Source organism: Oncorhynchus nerka, linkage group LG18 (genome assembly GCF_034236695.1).
Source record: "Oncorhynchus nerka isolate Pitt River linkage group LG18, Oner_Uvic_2.0, whole genome shotgun sequence".
In the NCBI taxonomy this organism is placed as follows: domain Eukaryota; kingdom Metazoa; phylum Chordata; class Actinopteri; order Salmoniformes; family Salmonidae; genus Oncorhynchus; species Oncorhynchus nerka.
In genome coordinates this window covers 66,280,776-66,303,574 of record NC_088413.1, presented here as the reverse complement: position 1 = coordinate 66,303,574, position 22,799 = coordinate 66,280,776, and the positions used below count along the sequence as shown (strand labels likewise).

General features: G+C 43.7%; 1 protein-coding gene across 1 annotated transcript in view; it reads left to right on the top strand.

Moving 5' to 3' along the window:
- LOC115119237 (tyrosine-protein kinase receptor-like) overlaps nucleotides 1–22,799 on the top strand; it is a 96,615-nt gene that overhangs the window by 58,750 nt on the left and 15,066 nt on the right. Inside the window, exons 8-17 of the mRNA XM_065004281.1 lie at nucleotides 739–839; nucleotides 1,206–1,366; nucleotides 1,601–1,695; nucleotides 4,214–4,312; nucleotides 4,552–4,726; nucleotides 18,135–18,285; nucleotides 18,840–18,959; nucleotides 20,896–21,056; nucleotides 21,523–21,704; nucleotides 22,351–22,449. Coding sequence (XP_064860353.1) covers nucleotides 739–839; nucleotides 1,206–1,366; nucleotides 1,601–1,695; nucleotides 4,214–4,312; nucleotides 4,552–4,726; nucleotides 18,135–18,285; nucleotides 18,840–18,959; nucleotides 20,896–21,056; nucleotides 21,523–21,704; nucleotides 22,351–22,449 — 1,344 coding nt within the window. The remainder of the gene's footprint in view (nucleotides 1–738; nucleotides 840–1,205; nucleotides 1,367–1,600; nucleotides 1,696–4,213; nucleotides 4,313–4,551; nucleotides 4,727–18,134; nucleotides 18,286–18,839; nucleotides 18,960–20,895; nucleotides 21,057–21,522; nucleotides 21,705–22,350; nucleotides 22,450–22,799) is intronic.

Genomic DNA, 22,799 nt, shown 5'->3' with positions numbered 1-22,799 from the left:
CCCAAGAGGCTTTTAAACAGCTTCTGCCCCCCAAGCCATAAGTCTCCTGCACATCTAATCAAATGTCTACCTAGACTATTTGCAGTGCCCCCCCCACCCCCCCCCCCCCACACACACACACACACACTTTTACACCGCGGCTACTCTCTGTTGTTATCTTCACTTTAATAACTCTACCTACATTTACATATTACCTCAATTACCTCGACTAACCGGTGCCCCCGCACATTGACTCTCTATCGGTACCCCCCTGTATATAGTCTCGCTGTTGTTTTTATACTGCTGCTCTTTATTTACTTGTTACTTTTATTTCTTATTCTTATTCTGTTTTTTAATGTATTTTAAACTGCATTGTTGGTTAGGGGTTTGTAAGTAAGCATTTCACTATAAGGTCTATATACCTGTTGTATTCGGCGCATGTGACTAATACAATTTGATTTGATTTTCATTCCAATTCAAGTTTTCAAAACATTTGGAACCTAAAGGCTTTGTTGGCCTAAAGGAGGAATGCCCTATTGGGTTATCACTGAATAGAATTACATTCCTTTGGACAGTTTGTCGATGATTTACAATCAGTTATAACACTTGAGTATTATGAAGCCCAGCAGCATGTATTGTTTTTGAGATGAGGACTGAAAGACTGTTTTTGTCAGAGCTCTATCAGCCATGCCCTGTTGACTGGTGCACTACGTCAGTGTCAACTCCACTCTTTGTTGTGGGTATTGTCTTTTCACTCAGGGCACTTCCTGTTCCTGGCCGTGAGAAGGAGTAGTTCCAGTCATGAGGTGTCTGTCCGGAGTTACTCCTTCCCACAACCGGTCTCTACCACAGCCTGTCAGGTGAGAGGCGTAAATGGGCATATCTATCCAGCCACCCAATGGCTTCCTTAATGATGAGACAATCTCCCCTTCCAACAACATGTTCACTGATGACTCACTGATGAGTTCTATACATCCTCATTATGGGAGTTTTAGAACCACCCTCAAGAGATGCTAGCCATAGCCAAGGCCTGTCTATTGATTAGCATTTTTTGTAATTAGTCCGATTTCCCCCCCAGACAGCTGGTCTATCATAACAGAGAGCCGTCATCTGGTACTACACACAGAATATCAAACTTCATATAGTTTTAAGTCATGTTAAAGTTTTCAAAAAGTATGTCATGAAATTCACTAATTCACATCCTTTCTGAATGTCTCTGTCTGCAGTTGCATTTCTCCCTGTATCTCTATGGGGAGTTTGATGGCACCGTGCTGCTGTCACTAGAGGATAACAGTACTACCATGTCCCGGTTGGTGTGGGAGAGGTCTGGACACTGGAAAGATAACTGGCAGGACATCACTCTACAGCTACCTGCCCTCCTCAGTGGGTATGGTGCCCTAATGTACTGCTTAATTACTGACCTGAGGTGTCAACACATATAACATAACATTACATAAAGTTCAGAGTTAGAGTTTCTTGAGTGATTGTAGTTTGATAGATGATTGCTGTGAAAGAATGTGAAAGAATTTAGGGTATTTTAATAAAACAAAAACTAATGTGAAATCTAGATTTAATGCCATACTGTGTATCTCTCCATTCATTGTGATCTGTGTTCCTCCAGGTTCCACCTCAAGGTGAAGGCTCTGTGGGGACCAGGCTCCAAGGCTGACATCGCCCTAGATGACATCACCCTGGGGGCAGCATGCTTTGACACAGGTAGCCCTCCATGCAACACAATCTGTACACAACACAAACAGTCAGGTCTCAATGTAGATACTATAACATACTGTATGGCTCGAGTACAGTGAGCGACTATTTGGAGGGCTCCAAACACATCATTGAATCGTTTCTCAGGTAAAACTCCCTAAATATTTTAAGATTATATTTACTGATTGAGAGGGGCCGCTTTCGGCCTCCTGAGTAGCACAGCAGTCTAAGGCACTGCATTGCAGTGCTGAGGCGTCACTACAGCCTGAGGTTCGAGAGCATCCTGACTGGTTGCATCACTGCCTGGTATGGCAACTGCTCGGCCTTCGACTGCAAGGCACTGCAGAGGGTAGTGCATATGGCCCAGTACATCACTGGGGCCAATTTTCCTACCATCCAGGACCTCTATACCAGGCGATGTCAGACGAAGGCCCTAAGAATGGTCAAATACTCCAGCCACCCCAGTCATAGACTGCTCTCTCTGCTACCACACGGCAAGCGGTACTAGAGTACCAAGTCTAGGTCCAAGAGGCTTCTAAACAGCTTCTACCACCAAGCCATAAGACTCCTGAACATTTAATAAAATGGCTGCCTTGACTACTTGCATTGCCCCCCTCCCTCCTGTTATTATCTATGCTTAAGTCACTTTAATAACTCTACCATATGTATATATTACCTCAATTACCTCGACTAACTGACTAACCGGTGCCCCCTGCACGTTGACTCTGTACCGGTCTACCCTGTATATAGCCCGGCTATTGTTATTTTACTGCTGCTCTTTAATTATTTTTTACTTTATTTATTTTCTTTTTTGGATTTTTCTTAAAACTGTATTGTTGGTTAAGGGCTTGTAAGTAAGCATTTCACTGTAAGGTCTACTGTTGTATTCGGCGCATGAGACAAATACAATTTGATTTGATTTGAAATAGATTCCTTAAAGGACCACTAGATGATGGCTATTAGCTCACATGGCCTATATCACTGAATCACACCCTTCTCCTGAGTGATGCCATGACGTTTGTGTAGGAGGAACTGAATAGATTCTAGTTAGGACACAGTACATTCAGTGGAGAGCAACGCCCCATAACAACTTCTGATCCACCCCCATGGAGTTGCAGATGAGACCGTAAATAGAGCATGCCTTAAGACTGGAAACAATAGTGCTTTTGAGGAAGAGTCAAAGAAAGAGAGGAACCGAAGCATGATGCACACAGATGCGTCGGCTAACCACCATCTCCAAATCAGCTGGAGGGCTCCCCTGGAAGACAACACACTGCCTGATTGCTTCTGAATGGGGGAAACCGACCGTCGAATACTTCTCCCTGGGATTCAATCCACAATCTGACAATAAAATCAGCAGGTTCCAGTGTCACATACGTTAATGTCACACTGGAGCACAGATCTTCTTCACTTCATCCATTGTTATCTACCATAAAGCTCTTTGGTCAGACATTTGGGGGGAAGCCTGCCAACATTAGTTTTATTTGATAGGCATTGTACCCAGATGCTGTTAAGTAAATATTGTAAGGAAGGGAGGAGGGGGGCTTGCAGAGGCATGCCCGGTTTCGTGCAAGGCATGCAAGTTGGCGACGCCAGACAGCCGCCAATTGGGCGGGATCTGATCAGTATGCAGATTTATTGTCCCTATTACGTTTTACTGGAGCACATCTCCAGACCCTCCAAAATTCCACATCTAGTTGCAGCTACTAAATCAATCCCGCCCTTATCTTGTCTCCTGCTAACACTTTCACGATGTGTTCCCTCACATTTATTACTTATCTCCTAAAGCCCTTCGTCTTTCTCCACTTTTTCCATAAGTCTCTGTCTGTCTATCTGTCTGTCTGTCTGTCTGTCTGTCTGTCTGTCTGTCTGTCTGTCTGTCTGTCTGTCTGTCTGTCTGTCTGTCTGTCTGTCTGTCTGTCTGTCTGTCTGTCTGTCTGTCTGTCTGTCTGTCTGTCTGCCTGCCTGTCTGTCTGCCTGTCTGTCTGTCTGTCTGTCTGTCTGTCTGTCTGTCTGTCTGTCTGTCTGTCTGTCTGTCTGTCTGTCTGTCTGTCTGTCTGTCTCCATCACCCCAAGTCCCATCAGCACCCTGCAGCTCATACATGCTTAGAAAGGGTTTTTCGACCGTCCCCGTAGGAGAACCCTTTTTGGTTCCAGGTAGAACCATTTTTGGTCCCAGGCAGATCCATTTTTGGTACCAGGCAGAACCCTTTGGAAAGGGTTCTACATGGAACCCAAAATGATTCTACCTCGGAACCAAAATGGTTCTACCTGGTACCAAAAAGGGTTCTTCAAAAGGTTCTCCTATGGGGACAGCCAAAGAGCCCTTTTAGCCTCTAGATATAACCTTTTTTTCTTAGTGTATGTCTTTTTATCTACTAAGCTTTGGACCTTAAGCTGCTCACTAAACCAAATCTACATTCTAAATTCTATCTCTGTCTCTGTCTTTGATTTGACCATGATTAATGGAAAATGTATGAAAGAGAATGTTTTGTAGCGATGAATGTGTCTGTCTCCCTCCTCTCAGATCTCAACTCCCTGCTGCTCGGACACAGATTCTTCCATGAAATGGACTCCATCAGTGAGCTAGATTTCCTCAGCCCCCTTCCAGAGCCCTCTGCCTCAGGTACACTACCAGCTGTTCTAATGGAATAGATTTAGCATTTCTATCACTAATGGCCTTTGCTGTTTGATTTTCACAGTGGTTTTTCCTGGCCATTTTTCAGAATAAACAAGGTGCTCCATTAACACAATTTCCTTTGATTTCCTCAGCAGCTGTTCTACCATATGTCTGTTTGTCTGTCTTCTTTCTGTGCAACACAGGGAGTTTGTTTGTTGACTGACGTGTCTGTCTCCTCTCTTCAGAGGTGTCCCTGATGACCTGGTGGTTCACATCCTGTGGGGCCAGTGGCCCCCGAGGCCCCACCCAGGCCCAGTGTGACAGCGCGTACCGCAACACCAACTTCAATGTCACTGTTGGTAAGGACGGCCTGTTCAAAGGAGTGCAGACCTGGAGGGTACCAGCCACCAACAGATACATGTGGGTACAAGCCTTGATATGTTCTTCTAATGTTGTAGAAACATGAACGCTACAGGCAGCAACTGTTTCTGCAATCGGAGCACTTTTGCACTAGACTAAACCATATCAAATCAAATCAAATTGTATTGTTCACATACACATGGTTAGCAGATATTAATACGAGTGTAGCGAAATGCTTGTGCTTCTAGTTCCGACTGTACAGTAATATCTAACAAGTAATCTAACAATTTCACAACAACTGCCTTATACACACAATTGTAAAGGAATGAATAAGAACATGTACATATAAATATATGGATGAGCAATGGCCGTGCGGCATAGTAGATGGTATAGAGTACAGTATATACATATGAGATGAGTAATGTAGGGTATGTAAAGATGATATAAAATGACATTGTTTAAAGTGACTAATGATACATTTATTACATTCAATATTTAATTATTAAAGTGGCTAGAGTTGAGTCAGTATGTTGGCAGCAGCCACTCAATGTTAGTGATGACTGTTTAACAGTATATTGGCCTTGAGATAGAAGCTGTTTTTCAGTCTCTCGGTTCCAGCTTTGATGCACCTGTACTGACCTCGCCTTCTGGGTGGAAGCGGGTGAACAGGCAGTGGCTCGGGTGGTTGTTTTTGGCCGTCCTGTGACATCGGGTGCTGTAGGTGTCCTGGAGGGCAGGTAGTTTGCCTCCGGTGATGCGTTGTGCAGACCTCACTACCCTCTGGAGAGCCTTACGGTTGTGGGCAGAGCAGTTGCCGAACCATGCGGTGATACAGCCTGACAGGATGCTCTCGATTGTGCATCTGTAAAAGTTTGTTTTTCGGTGAGAAGGCAAATTTCTTCAGCCTCCTGAGGTTGAAGAGGCGCTGTTGTGCCTTCTTCCCCACGCTGTCTGTGTGGGTGGACCATTTCAGTTTGTCCGTGATGTGTACGCCGCAAAACTTTCCACCTTCTCCACTACTGTCCCATCGATGTGGATAGGGGGGTGCTCCCTCTGCTGTTTCCTGAAGTCCACAATCATCTCCTTTGTTTTGTTGACGTTGAGTATGAGGTTATTTTCCTGACACCACACTCCGTGGGCCCTCACCTCCTCCCTGTAGGCCGTCTCTTCATTGTTGGTAATCAAGCCTACCACTGTATTGTTGTCTGCAAACTTGATGATTGAGTTGGAGGCGTGCATGGCCACGCAGTCGTGGGTGAACAGGGAGTACAGGAGAGGGCTGAAAACGCACCCTTGAGGAACCCCAGTGTTGAGGATCAGCGGGGTGGATATGTTGTTTCCTACCCTCACCACCTAGGGGCGGCTCGTCAGAAAGTCAAAGACCCCTGCACAGGGCAGGGTTGAGACCCAGGATCTCGAGCTTAATGACAAGATTGGAGGGTACTATGGCGTTAAATGCTGAGCTGTAATCGATGAACAGGTATTACATAGGTATTCCTCTTGTCCAGATGGGTTAGGGCAGTGTGCAGTGTGATTGTGATTGCGTCATCTGTGGCCTATTGGGGCGGTAAGCAAATTGGAGGGGGTCTAGGGTGTCAGGTAGGGTGGAGGTGATATGATCCTTGACTAGTCTCTCAAAGCACTTCATGATGATGGAAGTGAGTGCTACGGGGCAATAATTGTTTAGCTCAGTTACCTTAGCTTTCTTGGCAACAAGAACAATGGTGGACCTCTTGAAGCATGTGGGAACAGCAGACTGGGATAGGGATCGATTGAATATGTCCGTAAACACACCAGCCAGCTGGTCTGTGCATGCTCTGAGGACGCGGCGCTGGGATGCCGTCTGGGCCGACAGCCTCGCGAGGGTTAAAATGTTTAAATGTTTTACTCATGTTGGCCGCGGTGAAGGAGAGCCCGCAGGTTTTAGTAACGGGCTGTGTCAGTGGCACTGTATTGTCCTCAAAGCAAGCAAAGAAGTTGTATAATTTTTCTGGGAGCAAGACGTCGGTGTCGGCAATGTGGGCTTGTTTTATTTTTGTAATCCATGATTGACTGTTGACCCTGCCACATACGTCTTGTGTCTGAGCCGTTGAATTGCGACTCCAGTTTGTCTCTATACTGACGCTTAGCTTGTTTGATCGCCTTGCGGAGGGAATAGCTACACTGTTTGTATTCAGTCATTGTTCCGGTCGCCTTGCCATGATTAAAAGCAGTGGTTCGCGCTTTCAGTTTAGCGCGAATACTGCCATCAATCCACGGTTTCTGATTGGGGAAGGTATTAATAGTCACCATGGGTACAACCTCACTGATGCATTTGCTAATAAACTCGCTCACCAAATCAGCGCATACATCAATGTGGTTGTCTGAGGCTATCCGGAACATGTCCCAATCAACATGATCAAAGCAATCTTGAAGCGTGGAATCCGATTGGTCGGACCAGGGTTGAACAGACCTGAGCCTGGACGTTTCCTGTTTTAGTTTCTGTCTATAGGCTGGGAGCCACAAAAATGGAATCGTGGTCAGATTTGCCGAAAGGAGGGCGAGGGAGGGCTTTGTGTGCGTCACGGAAGTTAGAGTAGCAATGATCCAGAATTTTCCCAGCCCGGGTCGCGCATTCGATATGCTGATAAAATTTAGGGAGCCTTGTTTTCAGATTAGCTTTGTTAAAATCCCCAGCTACAATAAATGCAGCCTCAGGATAAATGGTTTACATAGAGTCCAGTGAAGGTCTTTCAGGGTCGTCGAGGTGTCTGCTTGGGGGGGGGGGGGGGGGATAATTCTCTTGATAGATAATGCGGTTGGCATTTGATTTTAAGGAATTCTAGGTCAGGTGAACAAAAGGACTTGAGTTCCTGTATTTAATGATCACACCACAACTCGTTAAGCATAAGGCATACACCCCCACCCTTCTTCTTACCAGAGAGATGTTTGTTTCTGTCGCTGCGATGCGTGAAGAAACCGATTGGCTGTACCGACTAAAATTTCCCCAGTGAGCCATGTTTTCGTGAAACAGAGAACATTACAATCTCTGATGTCTCTCTGGAAGGCAACCCTTGCTCTAATTTGTAAGTCGCTCTGGATAAGAGCGTCTGCTAAATGACTTAAATGTTAAATGTTAAATGTTTACCTTGGTGTCAAGAGGTTGGACATTGGCGAGTAGTATACTCGGGAGCGGTGCAGAAGATGCTTGAAACAAGCCCCTTGACCAATGATTGCATCTGTACATCAGTATTGACAGCTGGCAGGAAGCAGCACAACCTGAAAAATCAGTCAACCGATTAAATACAGTTTCTATACTACTAAGTGTCACGGATCTGCTAGACCGATCAATAGAGGCAAGTCTCTGGAGTATCAGGATTGATTTTCACATCATCCAAGTTAGGGGAGAAAGAGTATGAGGTGGGCTCAGCCCCTGCCTGCCTGCCTGCGCTGTGTGTGTGTGTGTGTGTGTGTGTGTGTGTGTGTGTGTGTGTGTGTGTGTGTGTGTGTGTGTGTGTGTGTGTGTGTGTGTGTGTGTGTGTGTGTGTGTGTGTGTGTGTGTGTGTGTGTGTGTGTGTGTGTGTGAGATAGAAAGACTGGGGCAGAGTGAGAAGCATGACTCACCGGATAGAGACTTAGATTAGTCTATCTGTGCTCACTCTCTCTCCCTAATCTGGCAATTAGAATTACAACAGAAGTACAACAGGAATTAGAATACTAGAATGGACATGAACTTTCTTAAAATGGGATAAAGGTCAGCCAATTGGGTCAGGGAATTGGTCAACTATTGAATGCCTGTCAAGTGATAAGATATTGTGTTAATTAATTAATTTGAAGAATTTATCTGCACTGTATGTTTGTTAGCTAGCTAGCGAGACAGTTTTAGGGGAATGATTCCATAAATGTTTCAAATTAACTGGCAATATGCCAACATTCCTTTCAAACAATGCAGTTAATCCACAGCCATATACTGGCTGAAATCAGTACAAATCACTCTAAGCTTCCACCCCCAAAAATGTTTAGACATTCATGCTCTGTTTACATATATTTATTATATTTTTTATTTAACTAGCAAGCCAGTTAAGAACAAATTCTTATTTACAATGACAGCCTACTTAGGCCAAACCCCGACGTTACTGGGCCAATTGTAACGGTTTTCTGTATGTGAAGGAGAGTCAGACCAAAATGCGGCGTGGCTATTGCGATCCATGTTTAATGAAACAAAGTAAACACGAATCAAATACAAAAACAATAAACGTACCACGAAAACCCGAAACAGCCTAATACTGGTGCAAAGTAACACAGAGACAGTAACAAGGACAATCACCCACAAAACCCAACACCAAACAGGCTACCTAAATATGGTTCCCAATCAGAGACAATGACGAACACCTGCCTCTGATTGAGAACCATATCAGGCCAAACATATAACTAGACAAACTAGACATGTAACATAGAATGCCCACTCAGCTCACACCCTGACCAACCAAAACATAGAAACATACAAAGCAGGGTGTGGTCAGGGTGTGACACCAATTGTGCGCCGCCCTATGGGACTCCCAATCACGGCAGGATGTGATACCTGGATTCAAACCAGGTACTATAGTGACGCCTCTTGCACTGAGATGCAGTGCCTGTGCCACTCGGGATCCAGGCTAATTATACAGAAAACGTGTATAAACAGTATTTATGATTATATTACAATATTTAAGGTTGGTAATAATTATATTACAACCTTTCTGATATTTCACATGACTTTGTTTTATTTATCTGCATAAGTAAAATCAGGATTATGCCCCTAATGCTATTCATTCCAATTAGTCTGGTTATGGCTGCCATTAATTCCAGTTAGACACCAATATGACTGCCATTTTCACCCCTTTCTGGAACTTTGAGGGTTTATGACATAGCCCCTCTAATAATTTAAGATCTCTCTGGTGCCCCCTCCCCTCCCCAGACAGAATATGAACACGTCATAAACCATCTAAACAATTACAGGAAATTAGCTGTAAAATTGCTACATTTTCTCTGTGTAGAATAGCAGGAAATGTTATTTTAAAAATGCTAATTCTCTCAGCCTGTCAGAGACTGTGGTACACCACTGGTTAAAAGGGGTAAGGATAGGCAATGAGAAGATATGGGGAGCTTCTCTGGATGTCTTTATTAGCATTGGTATGTTGTTGTCTATCTTACACTGCTATCTAGAACCTAAATGGATTCTTCGGCTGTCCCCATAGGATGACCGTTGAAGAACCCTTATTGGTTCCAGGTAAAACCCGTTTGGTTCCAGGTAAAACCCCTTTTGGTTCCATGTAGAACCATTCCCACAGTGTTCTACATGGAAATCAAAAGGGTTCTTACCTGCAGCCAAAAGGGGTTCATCTATGGGGACAGCGGAGTAGTCTGGGGGCTCTGCTGAACTCTGATTACAGTAAATCTATAGCTACAGTGGCAAGAAAAAGTATGTGAACCCTTTGGAAATACCTGGATTTCTGCATAAATACAATTTGATCTGATCTTCATCTAGGTCACAACAATAGACAAACACAGTCTGCTTACACTAATAACACACAAACAATTTTAAAAAAAGTAATGTCTTTATTGAACACACCGTGTAAACATTCACAGTGTAGGGTGGGAAAAGTACATAAACCTTGGATTTAATAACTGGTTGACCCTCCTTTGGCAGCAATAACCTCAACCAAACATTTTCTGTAGTTGCGTATCAGACCTGCACAATGGTCAGGAGTAATTTTGGACCATTCCTCTTTACAAAACTGTTTCAGTTCAGCAATATTCTTGGGATGTCTGGTGTGAACTGCTCTCTTGAGGTCAGGCCACAGCATCTCAATCAGGTTGAGGTCAGGACTCAGGACTGGACCACTGCAGAAGGCTTATTTTCTTCAGTTGAACCCATTCATTCTGTTGTTGATTTACTTCTGTGTTTTGGGTCGTTGTCCTGTTGCATCACCCAACTTATGTTGAGCTTCAATTGGCAGACAGATAGCCTAACATTCTCCTGCAAAATGTCTTGATAAATTTGGTAATTCATTTTTCTGTTGATGATAGCAAGCTGTCCAGGCCCTGTGGCAGCAAAGCAGCCCCAAACCATGATGCTCCCTCCACCATACGTCACAGTTGGGATGAGGTTTTGATGTTGGTGTGCTGTGCTGTGCCTTTTTATCTCCACAAATAGTGTTGTGTGTTCCTTCCAAACAACTCAACTGTAGTTTAATCTGTGCACATAATATTTTGCCAGTAGCGCTGTGGAACATCCAGCTGCACCGTTGCAAACTTCAGACATGCAGCAATGTTTTGTTTTTTACATTAGTTGCTTCTTCTGTGGTGTCCTCCCATGAACAACATTGTTGTTTGGTGTTTTACGCATCGTAGACTCGTCAACAGAGATGTTAGCATGTTCCAGAGATTTCTGTAAGTCTTTAACTGACATTCTAGGATTCTTCTTAACCTCATTGAGCATTCTGCGCTGTGCTCTTGCAGTCATCTTTGCAGGATGGCTACTCCTAAGGAGAGTAGCAACAGTGCTGAACTTTCTCCATTTATGGACAATTTGTCTTTCCATGGACTGATGAATATCAAGGCTTTTAGCTTATCAATAATACAATATCAAGGCTTTCCAGCTTTATGCAAGTCAACAAATCTTAATAACTTAGGTCTTTTGAGATCTCTTTTGTTTGAGGCATGGTTCACATCAGGCAATGCTTCTTGTGAATAGAAAATACTATTTTTTTGAGTGTTTTTTTTAGGGCAAGGCAGCTCTAACCAACATCTCCAATCTTGTCTCATTGACAGGACTCCTGACTCCAATGATCTTTTGGAGAAGTCATTAGCCTCGGGGTTCACATACTTTTTCCAACCTTCACTGTGAATGTTTAAATAATGTATTCAATATAGACAAGAAAAATACAATCATTTCTGTGTTATTAGTTTAAGCACACTATGTTTGTCTATTGTTGTGACATAGATGAAAATCAGATCAAATGTGACCAATTTATGCAGAAATCCATGTAATTCCAAAGGGTTCACATACTTTTTCTTGCCGCTGGTATGTCAATATTAACCATGATTTGAGCCGATGATACAAGTTAGTGTTCCTCTGTCAGGCACAACCTTAACTTTGCCACTGTTACAGCCTGATTCAAGGTGCTGTGAAACCTCTGATCCACTATGGAGACCAAAACTGGCTTGACCTTTTTGCCTCCTTTCTGCAATGTTCACTCCATTTGAGTAGCCATTCTTATACAGTGACCCAAGCACCAAACTATCATGACACAAGGCGAGACCCAGATGCAGATGCAACGGATGTGAAACGGCTAGCTAGTTAGCGGTGGTGCGCGCTAAATAGCGTTTCAAACGGTGACGTCACTTGCTCTGAGACCTTGAAGTAGTAGTTCCCCTTGCTCTGCAAGGGCCGCGGCTTTTGTGGAGCGATGGGTAACGATGCTTCGTGGGTGATTGTTGTTGATGTGTGCAGAGGGTCCCTGGTTCCAGCCCGGGTATGGGCGAGGGGACGGTCTAAAGTTATACTGTTACACAGACACTGGAGGCAGATGGTTGGAGTCTTACAATGTTTATTAATCCAGAAGGAGTAGGCAAGAGAATGGTCGTGGACAGGCAAAAGGTTCAAACCAGATCAGAGTCCAGGAGGTACAGAGTGGCAGACAAGCTAATGGTCAAGGCAGGCAGAAGGGTCAGGCAGGTGGGTACAGAGTCCAGAAACAGGCAAGGGTCAAAACCTGGAGGACTAGAAAAAGGAGAATAGCAAAAAGCAGGAGAATGGGAAAAATGCTGGTTGACTTGGAAAACGTACAAGACGAACTGGCACAGAGAGACAGGAAACACAGGGATAAATACACTGGGGAAAATCAGTAGCACCTGGAGGGGGTGGAGACAATCTCAAGGACAGGTGAAACAGAACAGGGCGTGACACCAACCAGGAGAACACTCTGGATAGAAAACTATCCTAAAACTGTTTGAATTATGTCTGTGAGTATAACAGAACTCATACAGCAGGCAAAAACCTGAGAAAAATCCAACCAGGAAGTGGGAAATCTGAGGTTTGTAGATTTGTAGGATGTTTTTAGCATAAATTTAGCAAAACATTCTTAAGGGAATAATTTCAACAGTTATACAGAAGTACACTCTTCATCTGTGCAAAGAGGACAATCATCACGCTGATGCATTGATCTCCGACTTCTTAAACAATGGGCTGGCTATTTTCTGCTGGACTCCCGTCCTGAGTCTGCCGTTGGCTCGAGCTGGAGCAGCTGTTATTTAAGTCCCACTGTGGGACTGTGCTGGTACTCTTCAGTTGCATTGTGGCCACTTCTCCCAGGGCCCAGACAACAGCTGCAATGAGAAGACTGACCACCAAAGCAACAAATATTATGCGCAGAGTCTGGTCCTGGTCTTCCCGTGCCTACTCGGGTCGCTTACGACGATTCATCGGCTGGTACATCTTCGTCTGAGTTGTGGGGCACCTGGAATGGACCAGTCCAGCGCTGTTAGTGCCAAATCTTTCTGCGGAGGTCCTTGATGACCACCCAATCACCTGGTTGAAGTTTGTGGAGCTGTCCTCCATTTGGTTCAGGCAAAGCTGCTTCAATTCTGGGGGAAATAGACTTCAGGGTGTTGTTAAGTGTAACACAGAGCATAGAAACGTATCATTCCAGCGCTGTACTTGACAGGTATTTGACCTGTCCTCAAGAAAAATGTGTTAAACAGTTCAAACAGTTCATCATTATGCAATCATTTATTCACAATCATTCTGTTATTGTGTGCGTCCACACATTAATTCATGGGATAGACCTCCTTATTTGTTTAGTTCTTTAACAGTTACATTTCTTAACAGCAGTCAACTCTTAGATCAATCAGTTAACTAATTCCAGATATTTTTTATTACATTTTCTTCCCTTAAATTCAATTCCAAAGCCAAAATGCATCCTCTAGTGAGCGCAAACAATTATGCAGCTTGGGCTGACAGATGTGGTGGTAATTTAGCACTCTCTAGAGTAGTGGCAACCGTAGTCATTGCATAAACCACTAATGGTTCTCCTTGAGTCCCCCTGGATTCCATTGTATCTTGTTATTCATCGCCACCTTGTGGTCAGAGAGTAGCTGTACAACCTCAGCATATTCAGGCAGCCAGGCTCCCTGCCATTCCTGTGAGTGTCAACATATGTCGTTTTGTAACTGGCTGTGGTACTGGCTGTGGTACAGATAGAATCACAGCCACACGCTCTAGAGCCAATTTCCTGCCAAAGTGTAATATCATGTCCTAGATACTTAACGGATTGAGACACCATTTGGTGTAATATCATGTCCTAGATACTTAACGGATTGAGACACCATTTGGTGTAATATCATGTCCTAGATACTTAACGAATTGAGACACCATTTGGTGTAATATCATGTCCTAGATACTTAACGAATTGAGACACCATTTGGTGTAATATCATGTCCTAGATACTTAACGGATTGAAACACCATTTGGTGTAATATCATGTCCTAGATACTTAACGAATTGAGACACCATTTGGTGTAATATCATGTCCTAGATACTTAACAGTTTTAGACCCAAGCTCCAGCTTTTTTTTCTTAGAAACTTTGTGGCCATTTTCAGCAAGGAACGCTGGTATCGAGGCTGTTGTAGTCATCGGTTGCTGGTCTGATGCCACTGTGTTTGCGGAAACAGTTCTCCAATCTATGCCTGTAGTCCTCCAGTGAAACGGGAGTCATTGTAGGTGATGTGTAGAATGGTTCCTACTGCTCTGGGGCTGCCTCTGAGGGGTCTGATGGTCCTGCAGTCCTATCAGGTCTTGTTGGGGGTAGAGCTGCGGCGGGAGGGGGGGCTGAGCAGACCGTTGTTGGACAACAAGGGCAGGTGCTGGTGCAGTGGATACAAGGGTATAATAGGGAGGTGGAAAGTCATTGTTTCTCCTTCTTTTCTAATCATTTACCATTATTCCTTTAATGTTCTTATCTGCCCTTCTCTGCTTCTTTTTCCCACTTCTTAAAATCATCCCAGTCTATTCTACTCGCCTTGCCTTTCTTGGTTAATCTCTCAAAGTCCTGTAACTTCTTTCTACATTCTGCTAACAACATTTCACTTAATGTGCCTTTCAAGGGAAAGTCTGCTACCTTGTGCCAGAGCGGTACCTGTTCCCGAATGTTCCTGCCCCACTTATCCACCATTACCTTCACCTGGTCCAGTCTGCGGGTTGGGCCGACAGGGTTCTCCCCTGCTGCTCTTGGCTCCCATTTGGAAACTCTATCTATACACACACACACTCAAAAACAAACACACAAAACAAGCAATATTTAGTTAGGGACCTCATTCTTTCTTCAAATGAAATATGGGTTAACTCAAAAATAAATGCATCATAGGTTAACTCAAAAGGGGTTGTTTCTTCGCCATCAAAATATGTTGTCATTTCTTTATGTAATTTAGAATTCTGTACCCATACAGTATTTCCCCCTATACAAAATGTTGTATGTGTTTTATCCCAAGTATAACCAATTCACCTACGGCTCCATTGGTCAAATTGCTCCTTCCAAAATAATGTGCTAACCTGCAGGAATAGTTTCTTACTTCTATCTCAGGACCCTGTCCTGGAATCACATAACTCATGGATTTACATCTGACTATTACAAACCATGGCATATCAATTCATATTCATTTAGTACTTTGCCAAATAATGTGTTATAAAGCAGGGTTTTCTCCACACACAGTAGAGCCCTCCTTGTCACTAAGACAGGGTTTTCTCCACACACAGTAGAGCCCTCCTTGTCACTAAGACAAGGTTTTCTCCACACACAGTAGAGCCCTCCTTGTCACTAAGACAAGGTTTTCTCCACACACAGTAGAGCCCTCCTTGTCACTAAGACAAGGTTTTCTCCACACACAGTAGAGCCCTCCTTGTCACTAAGACAAGGTTTTCTCCACACACAGTAGAGCCCTCCTTGTCACTAAGACAAGGTTTTCTCCACACACAGTAGAGCCCTCCTTGTCACTAAGACAAGGTTTTCTCCACACACAGTAGAGCCCTCCTTGTCACTAAGACAAGGTTTTCTCCACACACAGTAGAGCCCTCCTTGTCACTAAGACAAGGTTTTCCACACACAGTAGAGCCCTCCTTGTCACTAAGACAAGGTTTTCTCCACACACAGTAGAGCCCTCCTTGTCACTAAGACAAGGTTTTCTCCCACACAGTAGAGCCCTCCTTGTCACTAAGACAAGGTATTCTCCACACACAGTAGAGCCCTCCTTGTCACTAAGACAAGGTTTTCTCCACACACAGTAGAGCCCTCCTTGTCACTAAGACAAGGTTTTCTCCACACACAGTAGAGCCCTCCTTGTCACTAAGACAAGGTTTTCTCCACACACAGTAGAGCCCTCCTTGTCACTAAGACAGGGTTTTCTCCACACACAGTAGAGCCCTCATTGTCACTAAGACAGGGTTTTCTCCACACACAGTAGAGCCCTCCTTGTCACTAAGACAGGGTTTTCTCCACACACAGTAGAGCCCTCCTTGTCACTAAGACAGGGTTTTCTCCACACACAGTAGAGCCCTCCTTGTCACTAAGACAAGGTTTTCTCCACACACAGTAGAGCCCTCCTTGTCACTAAGACAAGGTTTTCTCCACACACAGTAGAGCCCTCCTTGTCACTAAGACAAGGTTTTCTCCACACACAGTAGAGCCCTCCTTGTCACTAAGACAAGGTTTTCTCCACACACAGTAGAGCCCTCCTTGTCACTAAGACAAGGTTTTCTCCACACACAGTAGAGCCCTCCTTGTCACTAAGACAAGGTTTTCTCCACACACAGTAGAGCCCTCCTTGTCACTAAGACAAGGTTTTCTCCACACACAGTAGAGCCCTCCTTGTCACTAAGACAAGGTTTTCTCCACACACAGTGAAACCCTCCTTGTCACTAAGACAAGGTTTTCTCCACACACAGTAGAGCCCTCCTTGTCACTAAGACAAGGTTTTCTTCACACACAGTGAAACCCTCCTTGTCACTAAGACAAGGTTTTCTTCACACACAGTGAAACCCTCCTTGTCACTAAGACAAGGTTTTCTTCACACACAGTGAAACCCTCCTTGTCACTAAGAAAAGGTTTTCTTCACACACAGTGAAACCCTCCTTGTCACTAAGACAAGGTTTTCTTCACACACAGTGAAACCCACACACAGTGAAACCCACACACAGTGAAACTCACACACAGTGAAACTCACACACAGTGAATTTCCCTCTACATACAATAGTCTTCTGTGACTATAACAATATCTATATTTTAACATGCACTTTAGAGATGTCAGTCTCAACCTTCATTTTATTGTTCGGAATGGCGTATCTGTCCACTAACGCTGACTGGAGGGTCCGAGGCGGGTCCCTTCTGCTCCACTCAGGCGGAGTGTGGGCTCCCCAAGCCACGTCTAATGCAGCCCCTGCGTGTAGTTAACCTTGGACTCCCAGGAGCGATCAGCGAACGGAGTTAGCCATCCCATCCTCATCGACAAGAATTGTTGTGGAATTTCTAATCAAAAGGAAGAGAGACGGCAGATTTTTCAAAACAACAACTTTTTATTAGAAGATTTGCAAATCTGGAGCTGGTTAACAATCCACTCAACAACAGAGCAGAGTTAAGAGCCCAACAAACGAGTTGAGTCTCAGCCTTTATAGGACATTACAACCTCTGTTTATGTGGCAGTTTAGCAGGTGTGTGAGATCATGGTGGGAACATCGCACACAAAGTGAAAACACCAGTTGTGTTACTCCTTTCTGCTGATGGAATTGTCACTGATGCTCAAGCTAGTCTCTGTTCTCTTATCTCCACACAGCTGTGCCTTTGAAAGATACGAAAAGAACAGGATGGACCAAAACCTGGTCACTCTCAGAGGCTCTTTGTCTTTGGCCGAGTGACCAAGTTGCTCAGAAAATAGAGGAAAAACACGGGCTTCTTCTTACATGAGAGAAACAGACAGTGGAACTGTACAGGTTTTAAGGCTCATACAGCGCATGTGCATAACAAAGTTTGTAATTTTGCCACCATAGTTTACTGCATAGAAATAGAATGAATAGAATGGGCTTGGAAGCTCTAACCCTGGCAATCTGGTAACTCGTAGGTACACTCGCAATTGCTGCCTGGTATTGTGATGCAATAATTTCCATTGTATTTTGGAATGGTCTATTAGCTGATGCTGGATTGCCATGGTCATGTAGAATGTTCATTCAAATGATGCTAACTTATGTGGATCAAACAATGGAATGTATTTTTTGTAATGTCCTTTGAGTAGTTGATTCAACAAATCACAACACAGATTGAAGGGTACACTTCCTGCTTCTACTTCCTGGCATGGTTGCACTCAAAATGGCTGCCAGTCCACCCATTATGCCATCATTGACTTGAATGAAGACACACTTTCTATTCATTCCATTTCTATGGTTTACTGTGCAATCCTTAGGATCTCAGCCTATGGAGCCGCAGGTGGCAAAGGAGCAAAGAACCACAACAAGCGCTCCCACGGGGTCTTCATCTCAGCCATCTTCCCTCTTGAGAAAGGAGACATCATGTATATACTGGTGGGACATCAGGGGGAGGATGCCTGTCCAGGGGTGAGTCGTAGAGGGGAGAGTTAGGTTACCTCGGGTGACATTATGGGTGGATAAAGAGTCACACTTTATTTGGATAGTCCGGATTTTCCATCTGTAGATGCTCTACAGATGGCCATACTATCAACAGACTGATCTGTTGATAAGCAACTGATTGCTAAGGTTACGGTTAGGGTTAGGGTTAGAGTTAGAGTTAGGTTAAGATAAAGTTTAAAGTTAGGGTTAGGGTTAGGGTAAGCGTAAGGGTTAAGTTTAGGGTTAGAATAAGGTTTAAGGTTAGAGTTAGAGCTAGGGTTTGGGTTAGTAGATAGTTAGTCAACATGTTACTGAGTCTGTAGATAGTCTATAGAGCGTCTACAGATGGACTATCCAAATAAAGTGTTACCGGATAACCTGCTGTTCAAATATGTCTGATTCATTTTAGTGAGCGTTTACTTTCCTTTCAACTTTCTGCGGGTGCCATCCTGAAGTATTTATCTCCTGATGGTATGAAAAGAACATCTCAGACTTGCAGCCACTCTCTCTCTGATCTAACCACATTCAAATGTTCTCTGTAGAGAAATCCCCTGACACAGAAGATCTGCCTGGGGGAATCCTCGGTGATAGAAGATGAGTTCACTGGTGAAGAGTGGGCAGGAGGAGGAGGGGGAGGCGGAGGAGCCACCTATATCTACAAGGTAAGACCTAACTTGAAAGCCATGATGGTGTTCATCGGAAACACATGTAGCTGTTAGATATGAACCGATGGATGAGCTTAGAAGATCTTCTGAAGCCATTCTAAAATATGATTTATCATGGTATTTATCTACAGATGTAGTGTTACAAGCAGTAGAGGACAGAGTTTATGTTAACTGGTTTGTATGACAAGAACCCTTTCATCTAGAGGTTTTATCTCTTTGAAACGCTGGACTGGACCCTCAGTTGCACTATGGACTATGACAGAGGGTAGAGTGGTCCTCGTAAAAGCTGAGTGCAGTTAAAAATTGGATTTTCCTGTGTTTTATATATATTTCCACACTATGAGGTTGGAACAATACTGTGAAATTGTGAAAATTATGATAATGGACTTTTAGGATTCTATTTTTGGCTGGTGTTAAGGCGGCGCTAGTGTCAAATGCACGTTAGTTTGCAATTTCATCATTTAAAAAATGGTATGTTCCAGCCCTAACGCCAGGTTCAGCTATTTACCTGTCTAATATCATTTTGCTTGCACCCAGATGGGTGGCTGGAAATATTTAAGGTGTGTCCTTAAAAACATAATCCAATGTGCTAATTTCCGAAAGCCCTCCATCGGGCCTACTATAACGAAGGCTGGTTCAACAGTGTCTTTAATCCTGGAGATTTGATGATGTCATTACATTTGACATTTATTTATTATTGTTGTTGTTAAAAAAAAAAACGGATTGCTTGTTTTTCATAAAATTGTATTACAACCAAACTTATTAGAATTATTAACCTACCTGGTTTTAAGGTGACAATGTACATGGGACACTTATAATGCTACTTGTAGAGATGTGTGAAGGCGATCTGATCTCTAAGATGGTTCCGACTATGTTCATAAAACATAGGCCTATTTGGGAGCAGTACAGCGGTGAGTGGACATTCTCCCTTTCTATTTATTCAGGATCTTTGTCCAGCTACTGTGAAAAGATTTGGATGTGCGTAAAACCCTCCATGGTCTGCTTTGTTTTAATATTAAAATAAGTTGTTGTTTTGTTTAGAATTTGATTCGAATTATTCATTCTCTTTTTAGGCCCTATCAATAATAAATATGATGTCAATGCTAAGCCATAATGCTAAGCCACAATGCTAAGCCATAATGCAATTTACAGTAGGACTAGCCCCTGCTAGAATGCTGTTGAAGCCGTGCAATTACTTAGAACAATATGGACTGCAAATGGGTTGAAGTGAATGTATTTATCAAAAATAGGTCTACATTTTTTTTTTGGTTTCTGTAAGCTATTTAACAAACTATAATGGACTAACATTGGAACTGATACAAAGGCAGTACATAAAATACCATAAATACACAACTTGAAGCAACCACATACAATATTTCACTATGGAGCACGTTCTGATTGGCCAGTGAGGGGCCAAGCCTAGACACACCCACAACTTGTTTATTCATCAAAACTCAGCCCTTTCACGCCAACGCCAGCAAATGTGCTGATAATTGTGATAGTGACAATAGCAAAAATATTTCTGACACCCTCCTGAAACTATAGCTCTACCGCCTGCGCTTAGATTTACCATTGTGTTAGGTTTGTTAAAATAAAGCCCCCTAGTGTAAGCTTTTTTTTCAGCCTGTTTTGGTGGGATGGAGTTTTTGTCTGCCTAGTGACATCACCGGGCAATAAATTACAGTTCCAATCCTCTCTGCCAATAACCCACTCAGACCACTTCCAGAAAGTCCTAGCAAAATTATTGCTTAAGAAACTGCTCTTTGCTAAGAAGCTATTTTTGTTTATTTTTTACCATTGAAAACAATCACAGTAAGATACTTAATTGTTGGGCAGAAATAACTTGACATTGACATTAAAATGGCTGCATTGGACCTTTTAAGCTGCTATTGTGTTTGACTGTGACCCCTGTGACCCCTGTGACCCCTGCCAGATGGAGGGTGGGGTGCTGGTGCCTCTACTGATAGCGGCTGGTGGTGGAGGGAAGGCCTACCTGGAGGACCCAGAGAGCAGCTTGGACCAGATCCCTCTGGAGCAGTATGAGAATGACACAGTGGCCTCCAGCTCCAATGGCAAGACTGGAGCAGCAGGTTGGTTGGGTTTCCCCCCTCACTTCACCCCCTCCACTTTTCCCTTCCCTCTGAGATTCTCTTCACAGAGCTAGCTATCTGCTCCTTGAAAACATTTGGCTTTCATTTCTCTGACTGCTAAAGCTCCTACTTGAGCGTCTTCAGTAGAAGTTGTCAGAGAAAGGGCAGGAGTGCATGTGTTTATATCAAGAAGCTGGCCCTGACCCCTGGTTATCCTATGGGTCTGCTTATAATCTTGGTTGCAGCCTTTTGACTTATGCAACCATTGAAAAGGAAGAAAAGACATAGTGTATATGGCAATACTGTATTAATGTACTTGGAAAAGACTCATGGAACATTCCCTGTAAATCCTCCTTGACCAGCAAGTTCTTATGGAGAATTTATCGACCTATCTTATGCAAACATCAATAGAAGAAGTGTTTAGAGAGAGTGATGGCTAAATGAGGTGTGTGTGTGTGTGTGTGCTTCAGGGGAGGTGGAGGCTGGAAGGACTCCTCCAGCCACCTGTGGGCAGGGAAGTCTCTCCTGGAGGGAGCAGAGGGGGGTTCTTCCTGCCCCCAAGCCTTATCCAAACTGTCCTGGGCCACCTTCGGGGGGTTTGGAGGGGGAGGGGGAGCCTGCACTGCTGGAGGAGGAGGAGGCGGATACAGAGGTAATCTAACACACACTCATAATAATATTTACTGCTTTCCTTATGTGCCATACTGTACTGCTAGGGGTGTTATAATAGGATTTAAGATCCTCCCTCTGTAGCCTCCAGCTCTTTTCTAGCTGTGATGAATCTGACAAATACATTTATGCTGGAGAATTTTCATTGGCCCCAAGGAAAGGGGAAGGCTGATAACATTCACTGCTTTTCTGTCTTTATCTGGTATGATTTACTAGTCTGGATTGGTGACAGAATAAACATCCCTCTCTGAATGTTGTGATATTATGATACAGGTTAAACTCATACTGAGATCATGAAAGACCCTGCTTTTTGTGTTGTCTGGGGAAGAAAGTTCTACTTAATTGACTGATAAGATTGGAGGTCCGTTTGGCTCCTCTGAAAAACATGGCACACACTGAGAGGAGATGTGTACAGACTGAGAAAAACGTGATTTCTTTCAACATCGTTAATATACCACACATACTCCCTCTACCCAGACCGTCTTTGATCAAAATAAAGATTGCCATTTATAATGTGAGCATATGTTATGCAAGCAATAATAAACCATTGTTATTATTAGCTCAAACATAGACTTTTACCATCTCTCTACATTCACTTATCTTTGATATTGTGTTTAATCTAAATCAAGGTGGCGATGCTGCGCTGATTGATGACATCACAGCGGGCGGTCAGGATGGCATCTCCTTTGTTAATCCCATGGGGGAAATATTTCTCCATCCGCTGGCAGGTAAGGCTTTCTCCTCCTTCATCAGTGTCACTGGGGGCCAGAAGAGAGGAGGGGGAGAGCAGAGAGTGAGCCAAGGCCGTAACACAGAGGTTTGTGTGTCTCTACCACCTGATTATGATTCAGTGGGAGAAGAAGGGATGGGCTCCTCATCCCTCAGACACTAGTTAACTAATTCAGGGCCTCACGGATCCTGTTGATCCTGGCGCCATGCAACCTTCTCTTTTTTCAATGATGTAGAGGAACAGACAGCCCCTCAATTCTTTACGGCACGACAATGTCATTTGAGTCCAATGCATGTGCCACCAATGCAGGATAGAATACAAAGCTGTTCTCTGTGTAGTGACAGACAA